Genomic DNA, 13,958 nt, shown 5'->3' on the forward strand with positions numbered 1-13,958 from the left:
ACGGCATAAGGCCCCTTTCACATGTGCGGATCACACAGATCCGTCTGTCAGTTTTTTTGGAGGATCTGAATGGACGCTCCATGCAGGTCTATGGAGTGTTGGATGTCAGCGGAGACATGTCCGCTGACATCCGATTCACCCCGATCCGATCTGCCCCGCAAAATCCAGACGGTGCAAACCCTATTTTGCATCTGTTTGGCGGATCACATCGGATGAAAATGGACAGGCGGTCTGTAATCATCCGATCCCCCCATAGGGGACAGCAGATCTCTGACAGGTCCGTCCCTGCACAGAGTGCAGAGGCAGACTTGTCATCCGCCGGCTTAGCGGGGATCAACGGAGCGATCCCCGCTGAGCAAGCGGAGGAGTAAAAACTGATCCGTAGGTCTGAAAGGGGCCTAATACGAATGTTCAGATTGAGTGAATACATACCTTGTCATCCTTATTATATTGACTGCAATTACTGGGAAAAGATGGCTTTTCCCAGAATGTACTGTACCACTATCCGAATTTACTGTACCACTATCCTCCCCTTTCTTCAAACCTTTCTTTCACATATATTTTATTCGTTTTTCAAGGGTTTCACTACAATCAAAATGGAATGCATGATATTGTACATTATATAGCTTATACCACATCAAATGCACTGAATAGAAGTGAAGTCATAAAGACAGGTGTTTGTATATAAGATGACATGATATAGAGTAGACTAAAGGAGGACATGATTGTACACAGGTTGGGTGAAATATAGCAGGCAAGGATATGATTGTGAACCAGTCTGTGTGCAGGTTTTAGAGTTACACATCCCATGAGGCATTGTAAAACTCTGACATTCACAGACATGACTAGGCATGATGGGAATTGTAGTTTCTGAACAACTGGAGGGCTGTAGTTTTAAGACCCCCCGGTCTAAGAGGTAATAACACTTATGCACACAAACACAGACTCTGTTGTATAAATGTAATGAGATGGGTAAAAGATGGCTTCAGCTCCAGTTTGCCACCTGTAAAGAACTCCTCAGATGCATTTCGCCCTTTTCGGGGGTTAATAGTAGAGGCCTCTAGGACACCTTTACGATTAAGCCCTGAAAAGGGCATTACATTTATGCAAGAGGGAGTTGGTGTCTGTGTGCAGACAGCCACCATTTTGTTGAAGTTTACTGGAGCCTGGCAAGCCTAATCTGTCTGTCTTCCACCAGTCTTTTCACATGCTGATCCAACTGACACAGGTTTGAAGGGGAATTTGAGCAGAACTATTTTTATTGTTTGGGGCTACATATGTAATAAAAGTTGTTACAGTAGGAGGAAGAAGGGGAAATGGTCCTGGGGGCATGGCCTTAAGTCTCCAATTCATGAAGCCTATTTGTTTTTCAAAGCAAGAGTTAAGAATGATCTAGGTTCAGATTGCGATAATATTCCAGCCATGGGAACCAAACTTTCATAAATTTGGGGTATCATTTAATATACAACTAAGTTTCTCATAAGCTGCTTTCTTTAAAATGTTCAGTAGCAGCATGTCCCACTGTGTGCGGACTCTGTGGACTACACTGGTGTTTTTGACAGCCTATTTAGAATTACAAGACTTAGCATGACCCACTGGTTTCTAGTCTATTTTTGTGAAATTAAAAGTCTCAGCATATCCCACTGCAGGGTTTCCAGTTTCTAAAGAACATGCCCAAGCATACCCTATTGGAATCTATCTTTAGAACTACAAGACCCACATTTGTTACTGCCCTACAGACACATGTCACACCGCCGGGACTGCCAGCTACATCCCAAGTCACATCTTCTGGACTTATTACCACAGTCGTACAAAAATAATTAAGGTTTTTACACTCATATACCTGACTTAATATTTTAACTATTCTTAATATTTGTGTTCAACTGTGAACATATAAAATAGAGAAAAAAACAATGACTTGTTTTAATAAAAAAGTGAATGGTTTATAATGCTGTTCACATTTACAATTCAGTGCTGGTATCACAATATTTCTATTGCTTCAGCAACAAATTATGTTAAAATGTCATATTTTGTCACCTTACATTATTTGACTTGGTATTGCTTGTAATGAAAACTAATACAAATGTAATTTAAAAATAATTATTGTCTTGACTGTTTATATATTGGTGTATATGGTAAAATTATGTAGGATCCAATACATCCTAATAAAAAATATATATTGGATTGTCACATTTTTATCCATTCTGTATGCCTACTCTTCAGCTAACAGGCATAATTTAGTTGGTTTTTTTATTATTCATATTATTTATTGCTTTTGTAGCAAAAAAAGGTTAAAGGGAGAACACCCGCAACCTTGACAATTTTAGAATCTGCATTTCACCTACTGAAATAGGCCATCTGACAAATAAAAATTCAATTTGTCAGATTATTTAAAGGAATATTAATTCTCCCACTGAATTTACATGATACATTGGTTCATTAAGAGTTAGCACAGCCTTTCCTAACAAACTAAACTATTGAGTTCCTCCAGAGATTGGCTGGGGGTTACTTGAGCATTAAGTACGTGGTAGTGCGTGCATAGTTCTAGCACTGGCAACGCTTGGTTGGGAGCACTAAACTGACCACCAATTTAAGGGAAATTCTTTCCTACTGATCACCACTAAAGAGGCCACCTCTTCTACTATCAAACCAATTTACAGAACTTTTCCTACTGACCACTAATACAAAGGGGACATTTTTCCACTGGTTTCCAAAGTTAGGGGTAACCTATGCTTAATATAGCATTTTCCCGATTTACTTATTATTACGCCTGCAGCTTACTCACCATGCTCATATACCGTGAAATGTAGATCATTCCAAGAGTTGAGAAAAGCTCATCTAGCCTCTACCATAAGCTACATAGTGATATATGCATGCCTGCAACCCTGGGTTACACCCATTATACAGATCAATAACCCATTATCTCCTCTACACATGGTGAGCAGAGCCAGAAAATCTCTCAAGATATGTACATGGTTAGGGACAATTGTAGACACTCACCCACACTCACTCAGGTTAAACTGGATGGACTGGTGTTTTTATTCAACCTTACTATGTAACTATGTAACTATGTAACTGCCACTCTGGCTTCCATCTCCTCCTGCTCTTTACTGTTTCTTAAAGGATAGCATTAAGCTTTACCGTTGCATACGTTTTAACATGACCTTTTTGAGCCCTTTTCAAGGGACCAGCTTGAATCCCCGAGATGGACTGACCCTGCATTAATTGATCAGGAGTGTCAACAGTAGCATAGCCTTTGTTTTTCTTTTTCTTCCACTTTGTATAATGTGTCACCTTGTGGACTACACTCATATTCAGGGCGTAACATGCAACATGTTATGAAAGGACCGCCCCCTGCTCCCAGGTTTTGTCAGCTAGTGGGGGATCTTCACCATTTAAAAAAAAATGCAGCCATGTCGGGCTCCAGGACACCATTCTCAGTGTTCTGTGAATGGAAAATTACAAGTCCTGGCAGCCTTAGCGGCTGTTGGCTTATGGTTCTCATTGAACTAATATGGCATTGCAGCCCTCCACGGACAGGGGAATCCAAAAACAAACAGTTAGGCCCAAGCAGCTAGTGCATTTCCAAAGATATTTATTGGAGCAAATGAAAACAGGTAAGATAGATACTCACAAGAGTGTAAACGAATACAATCCCATAGACCACAAGATGCCATATAGTGCAGGATATGTGTACTCCAATTACATCCCGCTGTGGTGCCATGTCACCATGTGGTCCCGCCACTCCTCTCTGCTGTTTTTTTTAATGAATGGGTTCACATAATACAAAATGCTCTGTGATTGAGCAGGAGAAGGGTAGGCATGGACGCAGGAGCTGCATGAAGCTCTGCAGCTGCAGGAGCTGAAACCAGAAGGTCCAGCATCAAAACACCAGAAGTATAGTAATAGCTATTGTAAAATAATTGTAATAGCAATTATAAAATATAAGTCCACAAGGTGGTGTGCATCTTGTTAGAGTTAACCCCTAGTAATCCAGCACATTTTACAAAGTGACTAAATTCCAGAAATTCAGTTTTAAGTCCAGAAATGTGCTGTGCTATTGATTGAACCTGGGTAAGCGAGAGTATGATGTGAGCTATAGGTTGTACTTGAAAATATGTTGCACTGCAGAGAGACTGAGGCCAGCTAGTCTTGCCTTGCATATATTCATACCTCCCAACTTTTTGAGATAGGAACTAGGGAAACCTATTAGCTACATAAAAGTATGTAGGCATAGGACACACCCCTGCCACAAAAAGAATGATTAGTTAAACCCACAAGTGTTTTTTTTTTTTTTACCACTACTATTCCGTAATACTGGCTTTTGACATTTACAAATGCATCAATTTAAAATTGGATGAAAGATTTAGCACTGGGAAACCCTTTTTTAAAGAGGGAGTCCACCTAAAAAAAATTATTAAAAGCCAGCAGCTACAAATACTGCAGCTGCTGACTCTTAATAAATGGACACTTGCCTGTCCCAGGGTCCAGCGATGTTGGCAGCCGCCGCCGTTCTCATTGAGGGAATCAGGAAGTTGCGGCTTCACCTTCTGGTTCCCTAGTGCGAATGCGCGAATTGCGCTGCGCATCGTAAGTGGTCCCCGCTATCCCCTGGGACCTGTGTGTTTCCCAGGAGACAGCGGGGGGGGGGGGGGGGTGTGGAAAGGGGCATGGAAGTCTATTCCCGGAAGTGGGTGCAGATACCTGTATTATACAGGTATCTGCACCCCCTCCCCCTGAAAGGTGTCAATTCTGGCACCAGAGGGGGGGAGGAATCAAATTAGCGGAAGTTCCACTTTTTAGTGGAACTCTGCTTTAAAGATACATAGTGCATTTCTTATGCACTATGCAAAATGAGGTACAAATGAGGAGGAAATAGTGACAGAGGGACTTTGTTTCAAATCAGGGACAGTCCCTCGAAATCAGGGACAGTTGGGAGCTATGTATTAACAGGGTGGAGAATGGCCCTCAGAAAACAAATATAAAACTTTATCTTACATGAAAAAACTATTACAAAATACCCATACCGATAATTAAGTAAAACCCTTGTCTCGTGATTTATATTCTAGTCTTATGTTAATCAAACATTTTATTGACATAAAAATATATAAAAGAGAAACAAATGCACTAATGAATGACCATGAAATATTAATCACTTCCCATATAAGACTAAATACTTACAATGATGTTGGTTGCTGGCTTTCTATTTCTTTGACTGGAGCCATATTCAGTTCCTAAATCAAACACAAGCAAAGTCAAGCATTTGGCATACAGTGAGAGGCAGCCATGAGCGAACAGATAGGTATGTAATTGGGCACAAGGACTCGTGAGCTCTCTCTATTACTGGACTGACCATGATTGGATATGGGAATGGGCAACAGTAAATAGTTTTGAAAGATGATTAAAATAAAAAAGTCTCCTATGTGATATGTTTTTAAGACAGGTTCTCTTTAATGAGACATCAGGAGTCACTAAAGCTATTTGAAATATACACTCTGGTTAAGTCATTCATCCCTGAACACACAGTGCCTTATAAGTGAGTACCACTTAGTACAGTATTCAGCCCCGGCCAGCCGCAGGATATTTCAATCTACGGGAGGGGATGCTGCATCTGTGCCACTTGGGCACACTAAAACCCTGGGATTGGAGGCACAGCACCTAGACAACCTGTGTGCAACGGGCCTTAGCCCGTACATAGCTTTTGATTAGTGTCATCTCCCGTCCTGTGTGCAATGACTGGGGAGTTGGTCAGGAATTAGTCAAAATAATCCAGAAAGTGTTATTTATGGCTGTGCTGTGCAGCAGAGATGTGTGAATCACAGGACTGGCAGAATAAAATGACAAATCCTTTGGCAAAAAAATAAACATATATTTATTTTAACTATATATTTAACAGTTTTCCTGGAGTTTCAATGTAATGCACAGTCTGGTCACCAAGGAGCTAAAGTGTAAAGACACCTTTGGTGCAGTTACACTCATATGAGAGGATACCCTTCCCACCACCTCCCCTTCCTTGTCTTATCCTCTGTTGTACCCGATCCAGCAAGATATTGCTGACTAGATTACCAGGTCGATTTTCAAATATATTCCCAGCTGGGCCAGCGCATGCTTTCTGCAAAAACATGAATTTCTGTGGACCTTCAGGTATGTGTTTGTCCCTATGAATTCATGTGATTAAAGTGTGCATATATGGGCCCAGACCAGAATATATTTGACAAGTGCCCGGGCAATTATGTCAGCAATATCTCACTGGATTGGGACAGGTGGGTAAAGCAATTACTGACTGGTCATTGTAGGGTTAGCATACTTGAGACTAGTCACTAGTCACTAAAGCTGGCCTAGTTGGGTCAGAATTTTGAATTTTGTCTGTGGCCATTCCTGTTCCAGAGAAGTCAGTCTAAAGAGGAAGTAAACCCTGATGGGTTTACTTCTTCTTTGTCTCCCTGCAAAGGTAAAGCATAATGGGCTACTATGCACTTACCTGACACAGGAGTCCCCTGTAGAACGGAGCGCCCATCTTCTTCCTTGTGTCGCTGCTCCGGCCACTCACAGCGCCGGAGCATCGATGACGTCACTCCCGCGCATAGGCATGGGAGCCGCCACTAACGGTATGTCGCCATTAGCAGCATTTAGTGCGCCTGCGCGCCGCTATATTTTAGTAAATATCTCTTAAATCATGTAGGTTTAGGAGATATTTCTTGGATCTACAGGTAAGCCTTAATCTAGGCTTACCTGTAGGTCAAAGCGGTTTGTAAGGGTTTACAACCACTTTAAGGATTCTACATATGGATTTTTTTGGACTTTAGCTATGTTTAGCTACCTTAAGAGTACTTTCACACTGGGGCCATTTTAGGGGTGCTTTTTGGCTGCTAGCGGGCGCTTTTAACCCCCGCTAGCGGCCAAAGAAAGGGTTAAAACCACCCAAAGTGCTTTTCTGCCGCTTCGGAAGCGCTACACATGCATTCCAATGGACAGGGGTGCCCCAAAGATGCTGCTTGCAGGACTTTTTGTAATATCCCGCAAGTGCACCGCCCCAGTGTGAAAGCACTCAAGCTTTCACGCTGGGGAGGCATGGAAGGTGGTTTTCAGGAGCTTTACAGTTGCTATTTCTTGCGCTAAAATGCCTGAAAACCGCCTTTATTGTGAAAGAGTTCTTAAACACTGCTGATCCTTATTCAGCTTTTTTTTTGCTGATCCACATACAGACTGAGGACTAGACTATTAAATATAGTCCCCTCCTTCCCAGCTTTTCTATGAGAATCTCCCAGTGCTTGGCAATTTTCTTGTTTGTCTTATTCACTTAACAATGACAACCACTGCAGAACGCAACAATAGTGCTTTTGGGAGACGCGCACGGAACACGGGTTTCCCAAACCGTGTTCTGGTGTGAATGCAGAGAATGCATTAAGGTAAAAAATCCTTCAACCTTTGTGAGAGAAAAAAAAAATCTTGCAACCTTTAGAACCACTTTTGGTGCACATACTCTAGGGGCTAGTGATTGATTTTGTAGAAAATAAGCCAGCACTCGAAAATCCAATATTTAATTTACTTAATGAAGCATTTGGAAATACGTACAGATCAGGCAAACACCTAAACATAGCCTGCTCCTTTGTATGCATACAACAATCACATGAAATAGCGTGCATGTGCGTGACAGACCAAAAGTGAGGTTTTCTGTGCCCTCATGCTAAAAAATGATTTGTGCTTAGTGAAAATCCGCCATCTTTGTTAAGACATCTTGTCCTGCTTTCCTGGATCTTTCTAAGCACCACATGTGTGCAAATACAGCCACCATAGCTCACTAGGCCCCAGTTGCCATCTTGTAGGCACATAACATGGAAATCATCTTCATGTGAACATCAGTGCAATCATAGGAGCAACAAGAACATCAGAAATAGTAATTCTGCCACCACCCTCATTGAATAATTACAGCAACATCAATGATGGGTATCATAAAGCATGGCTTCCTATGACTTTGTATATCTTGTGTGCTGTGTGTAAATTGTCTACTCTCTGAATGTGTGCTGCACCTGTGTGTAGTCTGTCTGTATGATGTGAGTGATGGTGATGTACCTAAAGATGATGTGACTGAGGATGATGTGACTGAGGATGATGTGAGAATGATGTGACTGAGAATGATACGACTGAGAATGAAACGACTGAGAATGATATGACTGAGAATGATGTGACTGAGGATGATGTGACTGAGAATGATGTGACTGAGGATGATGTGACTGAGAATGATGTGACTGAGGATGATGTGACTGAGGATGATGTGACTGAGAATGATGTGACTGAGGATGAGGAGACTGAGGATGATGCGACTGAGAATAATGCGACTGAGGATGATGCGACTGAGGATGATGCGACTGAGGATGATGTGACTGAGAATGATGTGACTGAGGATGATGTGACTGAGAATGATGTGACTGAGGATGATGTGACTGAGGATGATGTGACTGAGGATGACGTGAGAATGATGTGACTGAGAATGATATGACTGAGAATGATGTGACTGAGGATGATGTGACTGAAATGATGTGACTGAGGATGATGTGACTGAGGATGATGCGACTGAGGATGATGCAACTGAGGATGATGCGACTGAAAATGATGCGACTGAGAATGTGACTGAAGATGATGTGACTGAGGATGACGTGAGAATGATGTGACTGAGAATGATATGACTGAGAATGATGTGACTGAGGATGATGTGACTGAAATGATGTGACTGAGGATGATGTGACTGAGGATGATGTAACTGAGGATGATGCGACTGAGAATGATGTGACTGAGGATGATGCGACTGAGGATGATGTGACTGAGAAGGATGTGACTGAGGATGATGCGACTGAGAATGATATGACTGAGGATGATGTGACTGAGGATGATATGACTGAGGATGATGTGACTGAGAATGTGAGAATAATTTGACTGAGGATGACGTGAGAATGATGTGACTGAGAATGATGTGACTGAGGATGATGTGACCGAGAATGATGTGGTCTATCTGTAAGCTGTGACTAATGGCCTGTACACACGATCCGAATATCGTATGAAATCTGTCCTCCGAGGAACAATCGTACGATTTTCGGATCGCGTGTACACTACTTTCGAGAGCCGATCACGACAGTTCATCCGATATTATTAGATCGGACAAGCACGAAAATGTTCCTTTTACGATACCAGATCGTACGATTTCTGTTTAGTCAGTATAGTTGTCATGTGAAAATACAATACAAATACATTACAACCCATGACATCACTTTCGATTTATTTTTTCTGTCGTATGAGAATTTTTGTGACTTTATTTACCTATTCCAATTCTACTTGCGACTATTAAGCGAAAAAGGTTGTACGATCTGTCGTACGATATTCGGATCATGTGTATGGGCCAATAGGGCCCGGGCTATTTTCACTGACTGGTGTTTTCTGTACCTGATCAATGCCAGTCCCTGCAGGGGCACAAAGAAAACAACGAACCCGTGTACACCACACGACCGGTGTGATGTGTTGTGTGGAAAAATGCAGACATTTTGTATTTTTCAGAAGCATATCAGATGGCACCTCGGCGCATTGTGCTGCAGTGTAGATACTTGAATGAAGTGTAACTATACACTTTCAATAAAGTTCTGAATGTGTGGTTTGTGTATTGTGAATGAGCTGTCCGTGGTCTGTCCGCATGCTCTATGTGTGGATTCTTAGCACTTCCTGGTCGTATAATCTCTTTCGCGATCCCAAATCTCACGATTTGGGATCATGAAAGAATCGTCACAATTCTGCCCATGATTCCAAGTTGCTGCAGAACATGCAACATATTTTTGGCTGCCATTGTTCTTTAATTGTACCTCAAAGGCAACGTGATTCTGCCATGACTGTCGCACGACAGGATTGCGCGGCAATCACAGCAAATTACACCTTTAAGCCCTTGTACACACGGTCGGAGATTCCGACGGAATGTGTCCTATTGGACCGTTTTGTCGGATAATCCGACTGTGTGTGGTATGCATCGGACTGTTTCCGTCGGAATATCCGTCGGACCCAATATTTTCCGACAAACTGGTCCGATCGGACCTTGTCCGATCATGTGTAGAGAATTCCGATCGGACAAAGTGCCACGCATGCTCAGATCAAATTCCTACACCAAAGCTATTGGCTACTAGCCCGAACGTAGTCCCGTCGTAACTAAATAAGGTCATCACGTTCTGAACGATCGGATTTTCCGACAACTTGGTCCGACCGTGTGTATGCAACAGTTTCGGACACAATCCGTCGGACAAAATCCAACGGATTTGGTTAGCAGAATGTCCGACCGTGTGTACAAGGGCTAAGAATCACATGATGCTTGTCGCCCAAAAAGTAGCAGGGGCTCCTTTTCAAGTGGCAAATGCGCCTTATGCAACGCGCAAGATCGTGTAAGAATCGGTATTTGAAAGTCGGTAGTGGGAAGGCCCATTCCTGCTACGCAGTGTGTGAACAAACAGGGCCTTAGTGATAAACTATACATGGTACAGTGCCCTGCAGTATATTTGTGCACACAAACGTGTACACAGTGCGCCTAAAGCCGCGTACACACGTAGCCGTCTGTCCGACGTACTTAGTCTGGCGGACTTCCCGCCAGACTGTCCGTCGGACTTTCCGAACGGGCTACTTGCCCACACATGGCACTTTTTCAGCGGACTAATACGGCGTACTAAGTCCGCCGTACTATCCGCCCTACTTTTGAAATGAACGGACTCGCCCACACACGCAGAGGAAAGTCCGCTCATTTCGAGCGCATTTCCAGGTAGGCGGGGCTACTTTTTTGACCCGAAAGTACGGCGGACTTAGAATGTAGTTTTACACTCCAATCTTCCCGCCGGACTCGCATTTCGGCAGACAATCCGGCTTACTTTTGAAATGAGCGGACTTTTCCCGCCCGGAGAAAAGTCTGCTCATTTCGAGCGGGTCTCCAGGTAGGTGGGGCCCGCGAAGGAGACGCCGCTGGCCCCGCCACCTGGTATGGACTTAAAGGGGAACCCCAACGCCGAAAAAAAACGGCGTGGGGGTCCCCCCAAGTCCACAACAGACCCTTGTCCGAGCACGCTACCCGGCCGGCCAGGAAAGGAGGGGCCAGCGAGCGCCCCCCCCCCTCCTGAGCCGTACCAGGCCGCGTGCCCTCAACATGGGGGGTGCCTTGGGGAAGGGGGGGCCGCGCGGCCCCCCCACCCCAAAGCACCTTGTCCCCATGTAGATGAGGACAAGGGCCTCTTCCCGACAACCCTGGCCATTGGCTGTCGGGGTCTGCGGGCGGGGGGCTTATCGGAATCCGGGAGCCCCCTTTAATAAGGGGGCCCCCCGGATACCGGCCCCCCACCCTATGTGAATGCATACAATGTACCCCTACCCATTCACCTGTAAAATAAAGTACAATAAAAAACACAACACACAAGGGTTAAAATAGTTTATTGCACAGCTCCGGGGGTCTTCCGTCTTCGGGGGTCTTCTCGCCGGACTCCTCCGCTATCTTCTTGTAGCTCTTTTACTAGCGGAGGAGCCCGGCATTCTTCTTCGTCGCCGCGGCCTCTTCTTCCGACTTCGGGGGTCTTGTCCCCCTCTTCGGTTCTTCTGCCGGGCCACCGCGCCTTCTTATTGCTCTTTTACAGGCGGTGGCCCAGTCTTCTGTCGCCGCCGCCGCCGCCTTCCGTTCTTCTTCTTCTTCTTGTACTTTATTTTACAGGTGAATGGGTAGGGGTACATTGTACCCCATACTCATTCACATAGGGTGGGGGGCCGGTATCTGGGGGCCCCCTTATTAAAGGGGGCTCCCGGATTCCGATAAGCCCCCCGCCCGCAGACCCCGACAACCAACAGCCAGTGTTGTCGGGAAGAGGCCTTTGTCCTCATCAACATGGGGACAAGGTGCTTTGGGGTGGGGGGGCCACGCGGCCTCCCCTTCCCCAAGGCACCCCCCATGTTGAGGGCACGCGGCCTGGTACGGCTCAGGAGGGGGGGGGGGCGCTCGCTAGCCCCTCCTTTCCTGGCCGGCCGGGTAGCGTGCTCGGACAAGGGTCTGTTGTGGACTTGGGGGGACCCCCACGCCGTTTTTTTTCGGCGTTGGGGTTCCCCTTTAAGTCCATACCAGGTGGCGGGGCCAGCGGCGTCTCCCCGCCTACCTGGAGACCCGCTCGAAATGAGCGGACTTTTCTCCGGGCGGGAAAAGTCCGCTCATTTCAAAAGTACGGCGGACTGGCACACACACGGCCGGATTGTCCGCCAAAATGCGAGTCCGGCGGGAAGATTGGAGTGTAAAACTACATTCTAAGTCCGCCGTATTTTCGGGTCAAAAAAGTATGCCGGAGGCTACACACAGGGGGATTGTCCGGCGGACTTGAGTTTGCCGGACTTTTCCACCCGCTTGTTTGATCGTGTGTATGCGGCATAACAGACAGGGACCCTCTGTTTATTAGCTGCACCCTGCATGCTGCTAGCAGTCAATAGCAGCTCATGTATGGCTTCTTCTAGCTTCTCCCAGCACACTCTCCCTCTGGTAAAACTGGCTATACTCATATAGGTTTTTTCTGTTCAGCCTTAGAGCCTTAAAGCTGGATTCCAGGAACTCAGCTACTTTGTAAAACGTGAAGGCACACTATGAGTTAGGTCCAATGAGGTGAATGCCACCTCCTGGACTAATCTCTATCATTTACAGCTGACAGGTTTATTGAGCTCCTGGGAGAGATACTCTGGGCTTTGAGAGGTAATAAGCACATGGAGCCGCTATGCCCGCCCCTCCCCTCTGCTGCCCATTCACTGAAGCCTTTGTATTGTGTGAACGAGTTCATACAATACACAGGCATCTGTGATTGGGCAGAAGGAGGGAGGAGTGGGCATAGCAGCTACATAAACTCTAGTGTTGAAGATGCCGAGACCAGAAGGTCTAGCGTTGGACTCCCGTACCTGCAGCAACAGCTGTCTTCCAAGAGCTCCCTAAACCTGTCAGATGTAAATAATAGAGATAACTCCAACATGTCATGCACTTCATTAGACTTAACTCATAGTGTGCCTTCACTTTTTACAAAGGAGCTGAATTCCTGGAGTTGAGGTGAAAAATGCATAAAAATCCCAGATGCTGAAACCCATCCGGAACGCATCCGGACTGTGTTTTTATGATGAGAACCAGTCCCTCAATCTAACAGCTTCCCCCACCCATGCTACAAAAGCTGCAGTCTATCAGCTGTCAAAATGCCTAAACAGCAGCTGCATCTGATTGGATGCAGCTGCTGTTTGGCTGACAACTTTCCACCTGGCTCCTTCAATTTTTCAGTTAAGGGATGTTGAGTGGGAGGCAGCCGACAGGGTCACACTGAGCTGAAATTCAAATAGAGTATGGCCAACTTACGTGTCAGTAGAGATGCTTATTAGAGGGAGTCAGCTTGATGGTCAGACTGGGCGAAGACTCGCCGCAAATATCTGCACAACTATTTTAGTGCAGACATTACCTTACAGGGCGCAGAAACTGCGGCATTGAGCTGGCTTATTGTTTGTTTTTCGTTTTAAGCTTAATGTGGCAAATCCTTCATATCTTCAAACTGCAGCGTGGTGCGTTGTGTGTCAAATCTGTGACGCACGTTGCCATCCAGCGTGCTGCCTAAAAATGAAGACATGCTGAATTTTTCCCACACTGCATGGCACCACACTAGAGCCGGGGTGTGAATGGGGCACATAAACTATTGTTTTCTATATGCCCTAGCTGTTACCTGCGATTGCCCAGTGCGGAAAAACGCAGTCACGACACACAATTTCACCACTAATCAGCCAGTGACGCCACCTCCCATCCACACCTTTACTTGCAGTTTCACTTGTGCAGGCAGACACACTATCCGATGACTATGCATATTGCAGAATATGAATTGCGCTAAAGTATAGCTCTCGTGGCTTTTAGAGTGTCAGGTAATGAGTTAGAGGTGTCTGAGCTCACA

At 45.1% G+C, this 13,958-nt stretch overlaps 1 protein-coding gene across 1 annotated transcript in view; it reads right to left on the reverse strand.

The window, feature by feature from the left end:
• UPP1 (uridine phosphorylase 1) overlaps nucleotides 1-13,958 on the reverse strand; it is a 43,355-nt gene that overhangs the window by 28,009 nt on the left and 1,388 nt on the right. Inside the window, exon 2 of the mRNA XM_077491787.1 lies at nucleotides 5,182-5,234. Within this exon, the coding sequence (XP_077347913.1) occupies nucleotides 5,182-5,225 (44 nt within the window). The 5' untranslated portion in view covers nucleotides 5,226-5,234. The remainder of the gene's footprint in view (nucleotides 1-5,181; nucleotides 5,235-13,958) is intronic.

The sequence above is a fragment of the Lithobates pipiens genome, unplaced genomic scaffold (assembly GCF_037356315.1).
Source record: "Lithobates pipiens isolate NorthernLeopardFrog02 unplaced genomic scaffold, aLitPip1_a1.2 Scaffold_19, whole genome shotgun sequence".
In the NCBI taxonomy this organism is placed as follows: Eukaryota; Metazoa; Chordata; class Amphibia; order Anura; family Ranidae; genus Lithobates; species Lithobates pipiens.